Raw genomic sequence first — 16,177 nt, 5'->3', positions numbered from 1 at the left:
AGTGGCTTTCCCATGCATGCGTAAGCCACAGTTTGCTTATCTAGTCTTCTTTTGATGGACATGTTAGTTGTTTCAAATTTGAGCTATCATTATTAAAACTGCCATGAACATTCTTATACCATCTTTTATGGATATAAGTAAAACCTGGCTTTTTAAACTATGATTCTTAATTTACCTTAAAACCCTGAACAAATCATTCATCTTTACTACAAAGTAGAAAACCAGTTCATTCCACATTTTTATGTCGGTTCTACCTTGCATATTTGTGGGATATACAAAAATGTAAGGCTTTTTGTCCCTTCCCCTAAGAAATTTATAAGTCAAATAGGTAAAGCTATGAAGACAATTATAACTTCTGTCAGTCTGTCTTTGCTGTATATAGAAGTTTACCTTGGCATTGTGCAAACAGTGCTAGAATGGTAGTGCTAGCCAAAATGCAACTCACTCTGTAGAGCATGTCATGTTACCTGAAATCCTTCTAATGCAGGCAGGGAGCCACATAGGTCAAGCTGGTAGGTTTTATCATAGAGAATTATTTCCACTTAATTTACTCTCTGCCAAAGGCACCCCCTTGCTTATTTCTATAGTCTTCATTCATCTGAGAGCAATTCACTTGAATATTTGCAGTTACATTATTCTGCCTAATTTAATCTTACTCAGATGAAAAACAAAACACCACCACAGGATAATATAGATCAGGAAGTCCACAGACATATTAATTCAGATAGTTCATACAAAGCAGGTTGTGAGACCTAGCTCATGGCTTAAACACAATATTTTTCAGAAATAATACTTTATTTTTCTTAAAATAATTAGGGCAAGTGTATCTTACTGAATTTTTCACTATATTTTGTGACTAAGGGATTAAGAAAGATAAGATTTTAATGTATTTGAAATGTTCAAATCTTTTTAGTGCATGTTTGCAAACAATAGAAAAGAAAGTTACAGCAAAAATATTTGTTATTGCTTACACTTAATGTCTAAACATTACAATCCAAAAATACATATTTTAGCTCTGTTTTTCTAGAATTATATCAGAGAGATGATGTTTGTTTTCTTAGGTATTAATGCCCTAAAATCTACAAAACATTAGGCAATGTTGAACGTAACTTTTTTTTATTTATTTTGTTTTTGTTTTTGAAATCCTCACCAAAGAATATTTTTCCATTGATTTTTAGACGTGGAAGAGCGAGGGAAAGACAGAGAGAAATATCAATATGAAAGAAACACATCAATTAGTTGCCTCCTGCAGGAGCCCCGACCAGGGCCCAGGCCGGGGAGGAGCCTGCACCCGAGCTACGTGCCCTTGACTGGAATCATACCCAGGACCCTTCAGTTCACAGGCTGACGCTCAAACCAGCTAGGGTGAACATAACTTTTTTAAAAAGCATCCGTTTAGCTCAGTTGCTATGGCTCTGTTGGATGAGCATCATCCCATGCACCAGGAGGTTGCTGGTTCAATTCCCAATCAGGGAACACGCCCAGGTTGCAGGTTCAATCCCCAGTACAGGGCCTGTAGGAGGCAACTGATTGATGTTTATCTCTTCACTGTTTCTGTCTCCCTCTCCTTTCCCCTCTCTGAAATCAATAAAAACATATATATTTTTTAAAGACTTAAAAAAAAAAAATCACCCACTCTAACCTGGGTTGCATTAGAATGTTTTATTGCAGATATTGTTGTATCGTGTCTGCTGGGTTATATCGTTATATTTGTTTACTTGTTAAAACAAGTCTGACTTTCTGATTATGCTGGTTTAAATGGGTTTCTGCTTTTTATGTCCACCCTTTCCTCTTCATCAAATGTTATTGTTGTCTTTTTGACAAGAGGGTATTTAAAGATCTAAAAAAAAACCCACACATACAACTTTTTGATCCAAAATTTTGTGGAAGGTAAACCACTTATACTCTAGCAACCATACAGATGTCCTCTGAAAAATCTTCAGAGTAAAATCATGCTGGTGATTTTATCTTTGGTTTCTTTTCAGGATATTATGGGGATGGATTAAATGCCATTGTTGTGTTTGCTGTCTGTTTTATGCCTGAAAGTGGTCAACCTAACTATAGATACCTGATGGACAATCTCTTTAAGTATGTATATCTTCACAAAAATGTTTGGACAGAATTCCAAGTTAATTAGATGTCCAATTTAAGGAAGTGAAGTTTAGCTGGGTAAAAATTAAAAATATCCCAAGTCTGGTTGTTTTTAAGTACTTATTCTTTAGCATTATGAAACTATTTGTTTTTCAGCTTGACTGAAAAAAATTGTTATTTTAAATCTGGAAGGGATATTTCAGATGATCTGTTCCAGCCTCTCTATTTTATAGTTGAGGACACATTGAGGATAAAGAAGTTAATTTTTTTGAATTTCAAAATTACATGACTAAATTACATTTAGCCCTGAAAAGCCAAATGTAACTAAGCTGACTCAGTTCTATTGTATTTCCACAAAGTCATTCTATTTCTCAAATTAGTGAAGTTTTTTAAAAACTTCATTGTGGAAAGTTTCAAACATATACAAAAGTAAAGAGCAGTGTATTGAATCTTTGTGTACCAGTCACCCAATTCCACACTCATCAATTTAGACTTCATTCCCACAATTCAAACTTCCCCCACTGTATAATTTTGAAGCAAATCCAGACATCATATTTCATTTATAAACATTTCAATGTGTATTTCTAAAAGGTAACTCAACCAATGTTATCCCAATAAATGTAATTAATTTTACAAATCAACAGAAGATAACTTTAAAAAAATAACCATTATACCAACTAACGCTGTTAAAATTTTAATTGGTTTTTCTATCATTGAGGGGAGGGAAGGGAACTGTATAATTTGGATAACCTAGTTTGTTTCACAGAACTGTTATTTGAAGTTTTAATTTGCTTTTCAGGTATGTTATTGGCACTTTGGAACTATTAGTAGCAGAAAACTACATGATAGTTTATTTAAATGGTGCAACGACGCGAAGGAAAATGCCTAGTCTGGGATGGCTCAGGAAATGCTATCAGCAAATTGATAGAAGGTACTATAAATACAAGTTGACAGCGAGTCTGAATAATTTTTATAATGGCCTTATTATATTATTTTCTGTTGGCACTTAAAGGTACCATGTATATACTTCCTAAATTACATTTATTAATTTCATAGAAAGTTTCTATTTTCTCAATACAGTATTTTTAAATGTTATGAAGGAAATTAGTTTTGATCTGTTTTATAAAGAATAACTTTAATTCCTTAAAACAGATTTATATAATAGCTCTTTATTCCTCCTTATTTATACCACGCTGAACATTTTCCAGTAATTTACGTTATAGGGAAAGGATGGAGAACTTGGTACATTTTCTATTTTATTACATTCTGAGTTTTGCCTAACTTATAGTGTTAGCGTATTTTATGTTACAGTGCTTATTTAGCTGTAATCTTTCCTTGGAATGAGCTCTAGAAGTGTATGCTATTGGAAGTTAGTCAGTCATCCATGCTAATGGAAGGAACTGTTCCTCTGATTGGTTTGATTTGACCATAACTAATTCAAACAAGTTTAGTCAACTCAGACCCATTAAGGTTTCTCTTCATACCTAACCATGACATGGACTCGTTTTTGTCATTTCAAAAGATTCACAACAATCACTTTAACTGCAAAATATGTGTGATAAAAGTTATCTGGTCATTTTAAATTGTCTAGAATAATGCCTTTCATTTTTAATAAAAATTTTAGACTTTGTAAGACCTCATGAGATCTAATTTATGCTGCCGGTTACTGTGGTGATCTCCACCCCCAACTTTTTGCTTGCACAGTGCCTTTCATGGTGTTGAGGAAATTGGTACCAGTTTCTCCCCAGTTCTGAAAAATGTGAACAGTTTACTTCTGTATTCAGTATTAGCCTGTACTCTTGGGTGGCAGTCCTGAAGACAAGTGCTGTACATAAATGTAGCCAAAAGAAGTCAAGTTTATTTCATACCAATAGGAGGGAACATCACAATTCAAGAGTGTATTATCTTGTATTTGACGGAATATCACATCTAAATGAGAACACTTAGGTGAGGGATTTTCAATTAATTTTTGTTTGAACTTCCATATACTCGTTGATTGCTTAACTTCTAGCATTAGAATTTGTAGAGCTTTTTAAATTTTTCTTTCTTTATTTTTAACTCCAGGTTACGGAAAAACCTAAAATCTCTGATCATCGTACATCCCTCTTGGTTTATCAGAACACTTCTGGCTGTTACAAGACCGTTTATTAGGTAATTTTTTGAATGCCATTGACATTTTTAAAAAGCAGGAACACAAACTCCTTGTATGAATTTCTTGTCAGTGCTGCTGGTCAGAAATATTGAGGTAATTATTTTTATTTTCTTCCATAGCTCAAAATTCAGCCAAAAAATTAGATACGTCTTTAATTTGGCAGAACTAGCGGAACTTGTCCCCATGGAGTATGTTGGCATACCAGAATGCATAAAACAGTATGTTTTGTTTTATTTCTTTAATTGTATTGGATCTTTATATTTTGATGTGCAAGAGATAAATATTTTTAATACTCATTTTTTCTCATTTCATAGCTTGTAAGTATTTTGTAACTTTTCTTGTTTATTGTAACAAAATAAAAAAAGAACAAGCTAGCCCTAGCCAGTGTTGCTTAGCAGTTAAGAGTGTTGGCCCAAGCACTGAAGGATCTTCAGTTCGATTCCCAGTCAAGGGCACATACCTGGGTTGCAGGTTTGATCCCCATCCTTGGTCAGGGGGGTTGCAAAAGGCAACCAATTGATGTGTCTTCGTTCGTTCTCTCTCTCTCTCTCTCTCTCTCTCTCTCTCTCTCTCTCTCTCTCTCTTTCTCTCTCTCCCTCCCTCCCTCCCTCCTCCCCTTTCCTTCTTCCTCTCTTCCACTCTCTAAAAATCAGTAGAAAAAAATCCCCTTGGGTGAGGATTAACAAAACAAAAGAAGAAGCCATTTTCCAGCACCTTCCCCATAATTCACCATTTTCTTCAGTCTGTCAGTTGAAGAAATAGGAAGTATTATTTCTGGTTGTGATTCATTTATATTTGTGAAGACTGGCTTACAGTCTGAGAGATGATTTCCTGATTGGTCAGTGCTAAAGAACATTATCCAAATTTGGGCATGCTCATGCTGCTCTCCTAATTTGAGTAAAAGCTTGTCATGACATTGAATAATATTACTAGAGAAATAAAATGTTATTTAGATCAGCATAGCCTTAATACTTTCCAGTGACTAGAATTTATTCTGTTTACCAAATTAACTTCTAACTTTTTTAAAAGAGCTTGGTAGAGGCTTTTAATGTAAAATACTTGAGTATCACGGTGCTATAATGTAGAAAAAGTGTCTTTGTTCTGTTAATCTGAGGTTTTAGTCTGTTGAATGTGTCAAAGCCAGATTTCTTAAGTCAGTTGTGATTTTCTGTATTACTGTATTAAATACTTTTTGTTTTGCCTGCAAACCTAAATGTAAATTTTAAGTGCCTTTTTTGAGTTTTTGTTTATCTTTATAACATGTGTATTTACTCAAATAACTCTTCCCTACCAAGGTATGAAGAAGAAAAGTTAAAAAAGAAACAAAAAAGGTATATGCACACCTTGACTGGGTTGCATCTAGACTAGTCCATTTGCATTGCACAGACTAACTTCCTTACTGGTTGGTTAGCTTGTAGACAAAGATAATAGCATTTGTAAATATAAGTACACCCCAGAATCCAAGTGCAGAGTGAATCCAATGTTCCTGATGCTGCCTGTGGCTTGGATTTACTCTGTTTTAACACCATGTATATTGCCAATTAGTAATTAAAGGCCACAGCCTGTGCTCCCTTCTTTTGGGTATAAATACTGATGGTAAACCAGAAGAATTACTAAGAATACAATTTGAAAAATGAATTATTTTTAATATTTTATCATTTTTACCATATTTTTTAATCTATAATTTGTGCTTTCGAATTATTTGTGCACTTTTTAAAGAAGTTATTTTACTTTTCTGGGGTTAATGATTATATTTAAAATGCACATATTCTTTGGCTAACCAACATTGATTTCTTTGTATGCTTAAATGGCCTGCTAACCAGTCAGATTCTACATGTGATAAAATACCTAAAAGATCAATGTACCATTTAATAGTTAAACACCCCGCTTTCCATCTTAATTTTAATTTTGAATACTTCTGCTTTGAGCATAACCAACTATTATCTATTAATACCTTGGCATAGAAGATGAAAGGCAAGGGTATAAAACAGCTACATTTTATATAGTAATTTTAAAAAGTGTAAGATTTGGATCTAACTTGTTAATGGACTTAAAATATTGACAATTAAATTAGCAATACAGTTTAATGCAATCTTAAGAGTTAAGGTGAGAGATTTATGTAATTATCATTTTGACCATTCTAAAGAACCAATTGTAAGTAACTGGAACATTCTTAACTTTGGACATATTTTGTCTCTGATGATGAGCAGAAATTCAGTTGACCACGTGATAGAATAATAGCTTTACATTTCTATATGACACTTTGCAGTTTATCAAATAGTTTAACAGAGATATGGGCAGTGATATTTAGATCTTTGCTAATTTCTCGTTCCTTTCTAGGCATTGGTGTACATTTGCTAGATAAATGGCTGAAATTAAAATTATAACCTGTAATTGTAGAATATTTTGAAACCAGCTGCTCCATGGATTTCAAAATGAATTGTCTTTATTGATGAAATCTGCTATATTGTGCCTTTTTACCAAGTTCTTAGTATTTAGTTATCTATTAAGTGATTTAGGCATCAGAAAAAAAGTAGAACTGTACTTTTTATTTAAATGTATTGTTTGGAACCTAACACTACTATTTTATCGTATTGGTTTTTTGTGTTTTTTTCTTTATGTTCTCTTTTTTTTACTTTTGTTTAACCTTAATAGAATCATTATGTATATCTTTTAGGCACTTCTTAGTTTTTACATAAAGTTTAACCTTAAAAAATCCATAAATTTGTGTTAGCTTGAAAATGATAACATTCAAATTTTAAAAATAGAGGGGCATGTTTTTAAAACCAAAAGTTATCAGGCTAAATGTGGGGTAGCTTACTTAAAGTGAAATCTCTATGATGAGTGAGTACTGATGAAAAGGACAGTTCAAAACTGAGCATTGAAGTGCAGTCATGCGTCACTTAACGATGGGGAGGGATGTGTTCTGAGAAATGTGTCATGAGGCTATTTTGTCATTGTGTGAACATCCACAAACCTAGATGGTACAGCCTACTGCACATCTAGACTATATGATATAGCCTATTGCTTCTAGGCTATGTACAGCATATAGCTGTACTAATACTGAATGTACTATAGACAGTTGTAACACAGTGGTAAATGTTTGTTTGTCTAAATAATTCCAAACATAGAAAAGGTACAGTAAAAATATAGTGTAAAAGATAAAAAATGGTACACCTGTACAGGACACCTATCATGAATGGAGCTTGCAGGACTGGAAATGAGTGAGCGGTGAGTGAATGTGAAGGACTAGGACATTAGTGTCTTGTGTGTGCTATGGCCTTACAATACCACTAGGTGATAGGGATTTTTAGCTCCACTACAATCTTGTGGGACAGTTGTCGTATATGTGGTCCATCGTTTACTGAAACATCGTTACCTGGCGCATGACTGTAGTGGCATTTTAATATACCCCTTAACAAAATCATTTTTGAAAGAATTGTTTTTCCTACCACTCGCTTTTCACTTAGATCCCTACCCCAGCTATGCTACAATCCAACATTTCAGTATGCCCTATTGTTCAGGATGTAATGTTCAGGAAAGTTCAGTAATTTGAACTTTTAATAAAGGTTATGTGCATTTATTTGTACATAAGTATTATAATTTTAAAAAAAACAACACGTTTCTTGTCAGTGTTCTCTTGACTTTAAAAATTATCTTTCCTTGTTGGGAAAATGTTTGGTAACCTTTTTACTGTGTCTGCTTCTTGGCAAAGCTTTGTTTTTAACAGAATAATATTCTATGCTAAAAGTAATTATTTTTAAGAAGAAAATTATTCAGTTGCTAGTGTTTTATTATCTATATTGTTTTTCATTAAACAGAGTTGATCAAGAGCTTAATGGAAAACAAGATGAACCAAAAAGTGAACAGTAAGTTTGGCATCTAGTCCAAACAAGACTGAAGAATGTGCTGATGAAGCAGTGCTCTTTTTTGCATTTGTAATGAATGCATTTATTGGCCCTGATTTTTATGTAACCTGTTACAAAATCGACTTGACTTTTTATCAGTGGACTTTTGTATAAGGGACTGTTCACCACTGTTTTGGTTTGTAAATCTCTTGAATTTAGCTCTTTACTAGCTAATGATAATGTAATCATTTTATATTTTATATTGCTTAAAGCAGAGATCCACACTTTATATAAAGTGGTTTTTGCATTTGTTTATCGAATGATGCGTCTTCTTCAGTAAAATATTTATATGCCTAATTGGTCAAAGAAAGAGATAATATATATTTTTATGTTTTGAGCAATATTTTTTAATGTATACCTGTCTTTTGGAAGAATATGAAGATAAATAAGACCATGATTTTGTAAAGTGCATGTTAGAATTTTTGTGTTTTATAAAAGACTAACTACATTTCTTGGGTAACTTAAAAAAACGAAGTGGCTCATAAGGTTAGGGACAATTAAACTGGTTCTCATGAATACCCAAAGGTCATGCATATAATCTAAGTAGATTAGTACCATCCTAAGCTTTTTTAATCACTTAACATATATTGTTCCTTAATTCAGAAGCACAATTACAAGTGTAATGCACACTTTTTCCTTTTTAAATTTAAAGACAACTTAAAAAGAACTGGAGAATTTAAGAGGGTAAGAATTGATGTTTGTACATATATGTATATATATATGGGACATTTTATTTTCTGGCCAAAAGACAGACCTTTATAAAAATCTTAGATTTATTCACTAATGTGAAATAAGCTGTGTCCAGGGTATCACTGTTGTGAATTTGTGTGGGTGCAGAGAACATGATGAGTTATTCACTGTCACTACTTTTTTGTAGAAAACAGGAGCTGCTTTTTTAATTGCTCCCAATGTGGGCACTTTACCATAAGACTTCCATATCAGTTATTTGGACTTGGTAGGTAGCCAATACAGTATGTTTTTATATTTCCTATAAGTTAAGCTATTTTCTAAATCATAGAGCATCATTGTATTATACTGTTTTGGATGACACATTTGATATAGCATATAAACTCCTTGTTTAATTAGGTAAATACCTTGACTCTACATTGAAATCAATTGTACTTATGCCTCGAAAAAGAACTAAATTTACCCACAAAGTCATCCTAAAAGTCAGGTGGTCTAATGTTGTGTCATATGCTTGTGTGACTCATACATTTGGTAAACTCCAGATTTGAGGGTCACATCACATTCCAGTCCTTCCTATAAGGTAATTTACAAGAGCATCCTGGAGTAGCATAACTGAAGTGGATGAGAGCTAAACTTTTAAGATTCATTCTATCCTGGACTGAAGACACATGTGGCTTTTACCACTTCCGCTTTTAGTATAAAGTTCCTGTTACAAAAGGGAATTTTTCTTTACCTTTTGTGCTCTTCAGTCATAAACTTGCATGCTAACTTAAGTCCAATTAAGGGGGATGCTGGAGGATTCCCAGGATGAGATGCCCTCAGTTGCCTCCTGACTTGACTTGGATCCAGCAGCTATAGGCAGATCCCAAACTAATGTCACTATAGTGAATAAAATCAAACCCTTATTGCTTGCTTAAATGTTAGAAACACTTTGTACTGAAACACCAAATTAACATTAATTTAGGTATTCCTTCTGACTTCACTATATAAGGATTATGAATAAAGGATAATATTGAATTTAATTGTGATTAGAATCTATATTTGTAGAGTGCTTTGGCCTTTTATCTACAAGTCTTCATCTGGCTCAAAATGGGCTGAGCTTTATTAAAATGGGTGGTTTTGCTCTACATCAAGTACCCAGTTCAGTTTCAACTGTATTGTGTTTATTGACTTTTCCTTTTGTAAGCATTGTTTCTAACTACAGATCCAACATGTTACAAAAATGTGTTCTTAAAAATAAGTTTTAAAAGTAGAATTAGCCTGTATTCTATTAGAACATTAAGATTCAGAAGGTACAGTGATAACACGGGAATATAAAAAAAGGGATGTGCTGTGAGTCACTAGATTCAAAGGATACCTGCTCTCACCTACACCTTAATGGAATCTGGTATAGGGACATGCCCCATAATAAATGTTTCATAATTGTAAGACTTAAGACTTAAGTAGGTTAGAAGAAAAGCATTTATTAAATTTGTAATTTGTAGCTATGTTAACATTTCCCCCAAAGCATTCAATTTTAATTTTACACTGCTGATTGAGGTCAAAGTACAGATATTTATATTATTTTATCTTTCTGCTGGGGTCATGGATCTAACTTAACTGGTTTAATTTGATGATTCTTTCACTTTTTGTGTTATACTTGGGCTATGAGTGCCTTTTTTTAGTCAGTAGTTTCTCATATAAAGTAATTTGTGTTCTACTTGGTTATATTCCTAAGTACCACCAAGGAAAGATGCTATATTGACCCCATAGTTTAAGCTTAATAGTCTAACTCTGGAAATCAGGGGATGGGTAATAAAGAAATATGATTCTAAGTAGAGCCCAGCAGGTAGTTGGAAAAGGTAACAAAACAAGGAAGTAAAAGAAAGAAAACTGTGAAGGGGTAAAGAGTTAGCTGTTATCTAAGATGCCACTGAATGTGTCCCTGTTACATTCCTACTGGCAGTTGTTGGTACCATTTTGTGTATCCAGCAGGAAAACCTACATGCTACACACAGAATATGTGACGGGGGAAAGGCTGATACTTATAATGATAATTCATATTTTCTTCTGCTATGTCCCTTCATACAGAAGCAAGTTTGAACAAAGAGGGTCAGCAATTTATAGTGCACAAGCCAAAGTTTAGGACTAGGTTATTTTTCATATGTCATGGTTGGTAAATATTAATGTAGTCTTCCAAAATAGACATCACTATTTAGTAACTGCACTGAATACTGAAATCTGCTGATTGACAAGTATATTTTGTTAGATAGGAATTCTTCAACTGTAATTCCAGAATTTAAAAAAGAAGTCTGGTTTTTGATAGAGACTTTGTAAATGGCTCTATAGTGTTGCTATTTGGCTGTTTTTATGTGAGTGCTCAGGGAATTTGAAAGTGATTTAATGCAAGCAGTGGCTTTTTAGATTTCTCAATTGATAGATAAATTAGCATTAGGATATGTCGGATAGAACAGGCCAGTTTCCTAATGAGATTGGTAAGGTTGTATATAATGTGACAGCAGCTTCATTTTTCCTTTTCCTGTGTCATATGGAAAATTGCTAATATGGTTCAACCAGAAGGGAGGAGGGGATAGGCTAAAAATAAGAGATTGCTATCCCATTTTATTTTGTTTTCATGCATATATTTTCCCCATCATATTTAGATTTTTGAGAAATGGATTACAATTCTCAGAAGGATGAGATGGGTAGAGGAATTACTGTACTTACAGTAATAGACCAATTATTTTATTAGATTTTATCTTGTCATAGGGAATAGGAATTATATAATTTGAGCTGCTGAGAGAGTCAAGAATTTAGACTTGCATAGGAAAGTCAGCAGGATAGGGAAGTAGGAGATTATCTACTCAATGTTCTAAGCACAGAAGAATTACCTACTCGCCTTTAACTCCCCTCTTCCTGTCCCAAGATTCTGAATGAATTCGAGTTAGACCAATGGTGAGTCCCTGTAATGCAATTTTCCTTTAAAGTTATAAATAGTAATTGAAAATAAGGTAATGTGTTGAGCAGTAAGGAGTGACACTAAAATTTGAACAGAACTGTAACTTTGTTGTATATGACAGAGCTACTTAATATTTTATGTTTTGAGAACTATAAAAAATGCCAGAAAAAGTTCACATGAAGCACTTAATAAATCAAACACCAGATGAAAATCAAGGTATAATGCTTTCAAATTAAGGAATTACAATAAGCTGTCCATTTCAGATAGCTGTCTGATTCTGTCTTATAAGACATTCTACAAGAAGCTAAGATATTTGCATTTAAAAATTTTGTTTTCATATTCTTTGTGGATAAGGAGGAGCTTGGAAAACATAAATTAGCTACTCCACTGCCCTTTTTGTATATGGACTTTCTAAAGTTTGCTCCTTAAACAGTTTATTTACATACACCTAGCTAGTAAATATTGGTGCTGTTCAAGGCCACTAACTTGCATAGCCCTTGGGGCATTATTCAAATAGAAAAAAATTCAGGGTTTGTTCGATACTAACACACTTTGATATGTATTTCAAAAATTCAAATATTTTTCTTATCATTGGTTCACATGTTGCCATTTAAACTAAATTAATGTACTGTGATAATTTTACTACTATTCAGATGATTTTGCCTAGCTTAGTGCTTTCATTTTACAGTGTTTGAGAAATTCAGTTCTGATTGGTGGTTGTGTGTGCAAGATGTTTATGTGGTCCCTGTAAGAAATACTAGGGTTGGTATTGATTTACTAAGGAGATGTAATATTTTATTTAGGAATACAGTCTTGTGTCCTGATCTGTTGCACATCGTATTTTTGCAACGTTAATGAATTTAAATAAATTAATTGGAAAGTTTGTTTTTGTCTCATCACATTTTTTCCGTCTTCCATTATGATACTGAATTTTTACACAGTTATCTTGTCTTTCAAATCGTAGACCGTTACTCTTGATTCTCTTCCTATAATCTGGTGCTGCTTCATATTGTCCAGGGGGCATGAAGAGTCCACCCTCCTTTTAATTTTAATACTATCTTGTTTGTGTTTGTTTTTTAAATAAATTCCCAGACTTTATTAAAATTCTTTAAGATCTTTTATAAAAATTGACAAGTCTGATTAAATTGAATTCCAAGTGGGTATTATAATTCTGTAATGAAGATTTTTTTTAAATTTTATTTTTCAGTTACAGTTTGCATCTAACATTATTTTGTATTAGTTTCAGGTGCACAGTATAGTGGTTAGACATCTATTTTACAAATTGTTCCCCGGTTAAATGTTAACTATAACCAAACTTTGTGTTTCATAGTTTAGAATTCTTTTGGTTAGTGGGCAATCCAACGATGAAATCAGTTCAATAAATGGCTGACGACATGGTACAAATGACAACCTGTATAGCTTATAGACCTGTTTAGAGGATCCATCTAGCACTTATTTTGCATTTACTCCTTAATCACTAGTCAGCCACTTAATGGCAAACAGCTGTGCACATTATTGCTGCTTTTATTCCATAGGACAGCATTTGGGATTATATAAACTCAAAATACAGGGTGTCCCCAAAAATGTATACACACCTTGAATAATTAATTCCAATGGGTTAAATCTAAAAAGAAACATCAATTGAGCTATCAGTTAAGTGTATACATTTTGGGGGAACGCCCTATATAAGAGTATTTGTCTTGCATTGGGAACAAATAGTAAATACAAATTCTCCCAAATTGAAGTTCTTCATGAATCATAAACTGAAAGCTTTCTGGGCTAAATTAATTGCAGCCCTAATTTGAACGGTAAATTCCTGGCATAATTTTAAGAATTTGTCTTAAATCTAGCATTGCAAGGTTTTAAACAGTATTAACCCTGAACACATCTCAGGCATAAAATATGAATGCCTTGCATTTTCTAACTGTGCACCTTACAGTGGAGAAGATTATTCTTAAAAATTATAATTCCCTTATGAACGATTTAGTAAACCTGGTGAATTACTCGAAACAGTTACCTGTCCTGGGCCTCACGCCCCTCCTCTCTTCACAACTCCGCCTTCCCCTCGCCAAATTTGAGTGGCGTACGGGAGGAGTTGGTGGGCGGGGCCTCCCTGGCCCCGCCGTGACGCCACTTCCAGGTACTGCGAGCACTTCCGGGTCGTTGGCCTAGCTGTGTGGTTTCTGCGGCTGCCAAAGAGGTCCTGAGGGAGAGGTGGTAGGAACCTCCTGGGCTCCTGGCGGTGCTGGTTCTGTCCGCTCGGCGGCGGGAAGCGCCTTCCGCACAGGTACGAGTGAGCCTGCCCCGCTCCCAGTGCCGGGGCTGCGGTCGGTCGGGTCTTTTCCGAGGGCTGCATGGACAGGGTGGCCCTTCGCTCCCGAGCCCCGGGTCGACCTGTTACCGACTTCAGTGCCGGGATGGCCCCGCGGCCGGGGCCCGGGAGGAAGGCGGCGGAGGCTTGTTCTCCCCCGGCGCCCGCCGAAAGGCGCTAGGGGAGGCCCGCGCCCAGCTGTGCCAGGGGTGGCCAGGTGACTGTCCAGCACCCAGGCTTTGGGGTGGGGGCCGAAGCTGGGAGCGCGCTCCCTCATTCGTGTGCTGCTGCGCTCGTGTGAAGTCCGCTCCCGACTTCATGCGAACTTCGGCAAAGGAGTGACTTTAACTGGATAGTTTGATCGAGGACGAGGACTGAGTTACTTCCAAATGAGGGACCTTCTAATTTAATATTCTTAAACTGCAAATGAAAGAGTAGTAGATTTGTATGGCTGATAACATATCTAAAATATCTCAACATTGCAGAGGAGTTTTTAAGATCTAAAATCATTAAAGCAAGTAATGGTATATATTGTAGGAATAATCACCACCACCGTAGTTTAAATTTGTTTTTCTTTCTTTGTGATGACTTTTAAGATCTCTCTTAGCAACTTTCAAATATGCAATGCAGTATCCTTAACTAGTCGGCATGCTATATGTCAGTGATTTTCAACCGGTGTGCCGCAAAATTTTAGTAATTAGTTTATGTGTGCCCTGAGATGAAAAAGGTTGAAAATCGCTGCGTTATATTATATCCCCAGGACTTTATAAATGGAAGTTTGTAACCTTAGTACAATTCCCTGCGCCCCAACCATCACTCTGTTGTGTGTATCTGAGCTTAGTTTGCTTGTTTTGGGGTTTTAGATTCTATATATAAATGAGATCATATGTCTCTCTCACTTATTTCACTTAGCATAACGCCCTCAGGGTCCATCATGTCGCAGATGGCAAGGTTTTAGTCTTATGTTATGGCTGAATAGTAAGTATTTTATTGTGTATACTGCAGGACCTCAAATAAAATCGTTTGATTATAATGTTGGTGAAAAAAAATGATTCCAGGGCAGCACCACTATTCGTGTGGAATTTGCATGTTCTCCCCACGTCTGCATGCGTTTCTCCAGGCGCTCAGGTTTCCTCCCTCATCCCATAGATGTGCACGTTAGGTGAATTGGCCTGTCTACATTGTCCCAATCGGAGTGTCTGTGTGAGATTGCACCCTACATGGAAGGGTGTCCTGTCCAGGGTGGGTTCCCACTTTGCACCCCAACCTGCTGGGATAGGCTCTTGCCACCTGTGAACTGGTGATGTTTTGTCACTAGAAATAGCCGTTGCGTCTTTTCTAATGCCAATACTGGACAGTTTGATTACGATTGATTTGTAATATAGATCAAGAAGCTTGATACCTTCAGTTCTTTTTCAAGATTGTTTTTATAATTTTCTTGTAATTACAGTTGACATACAATAATATATTAGTGTCAGGTCTATAACATACTGATTAGACACATAACTTAGAAAGTTATCACCTCAGTAAGTCTAGTGCTCATATGATGCCATACATAGCTGTTACAATATTATTGACTATATTTCACATATTGTACTTTACATCCATCCCCATGACTATTTTTATAACTGGTAATCTGTACGTTTTAATCCCTTCACATTTTTTACTCAGCCCTCTAACCCCTCTCCCATCTGGCAACTTTCAGCTCTCTGTATGAGTCTGTTTCTGTTTTGTTTGTTCGTTTTTTAGAATCCACATATAACTGAAATTAAATGGTATTTGTCTTTCTCTGTCGGACTTACTTCACTTAGCACAATACCCTATAGGTCCAACCATGATGTTGCAAATGGCAAGATTTCATTTTTTATGGCTGAGTAATATTCCATTGTACATATATATGTATACATCTTCTTTACTCATTTGTCTACTGATGGTTGCTTCCATATCTTGACTGTTGTAAATAATATGGCGGTGAACATAGGGATGCATACATTTTTTTGAATTGGTGTTTTGTATTTATATATATACTAGAGGCCCGGTGCACCAAAAATTGTGCACTCGGGGGGCAGGGGGGGCCCTCAGCCCGGCTT

General features: G+C 35.1%; 2 protein-coding genes across 6 annotated transcripts in view; both read left to right on the top strand.

Annotated features, from left to right (window-relative positions):
- The window catches only part of BNIP2 (BCL2/adenovirus E1B 19kDa interacting protein 2), a 32,910-nt gene that overhangs the window by 9,148 nt on the left and 7,585 nt on the right, over positions 1-16,177 (top strand). For 2 of the 5 annotated variants that reach the window (XM_015560201.1, XM_015560204.1), the window contains 6 exons: positions 1,986-2,088; positions 2,891-3,022; positions 4,156-4,242; positions 4,363-4,461; positions 5,539-5,574; positions 8,065-8,112. In XM_015560201.1, coding sequence (XP_015415687.1) covers positions 1,986-2,088; positions 2,891-3,022; positions 4,156-4,242; positions 4,363-4,461; positions 5,539-5,574; positions 8,065-8,112 — 505 coding nt within the window. Of the gene's footprint in view, positions 1-1,985; positions 2,089-2,890; positions 3,023-4,155; positions 4,243-4,362; positions 4,462-5,538; positions 5,575-8,064; positions 12,661-16,177 lie in introns of those variants that run through there. The other 3 variants (XM_015560202.1, XM_006757997.2, XM_015560203.1) reach the window with 3 other exon arrangements.
- The window catches only part of GTF2A2 (general transcription factor IIA 2), a 14,889-nt gene continuing 12,660 nt past the window's right edge, over positions 13,949-16,177 (top strand). The window contains exon 1 of the mRNA XM_006757998.2: positions 13,949-14,063. The gene's annotated coding sequence lies outside the window, so the exon portion shown is untranslated. The remainder of the gene's footprint in view (positions 14,064-16,177) is intronic.

The sequence above is a fragment of the Myotis davidii genome, unplaced genomic scaffold, assembly GCF_000327345.1.
Source record: "Myotis davidii unplaced genomic scaffold, ASM32734v1 scaffold1275, whole genome shotgun sequence".
Lineage (NCBI taxonomy): Eukaryota > Metazoa > Chordata > Mammalia > Chiroptera > Vespertilionidae > Myotis > Myotis davidii.
Note: the sequence above shows the minus strand (reverse complement) of the source record. Positions and strands in the feature narration are given on the sequence as shown.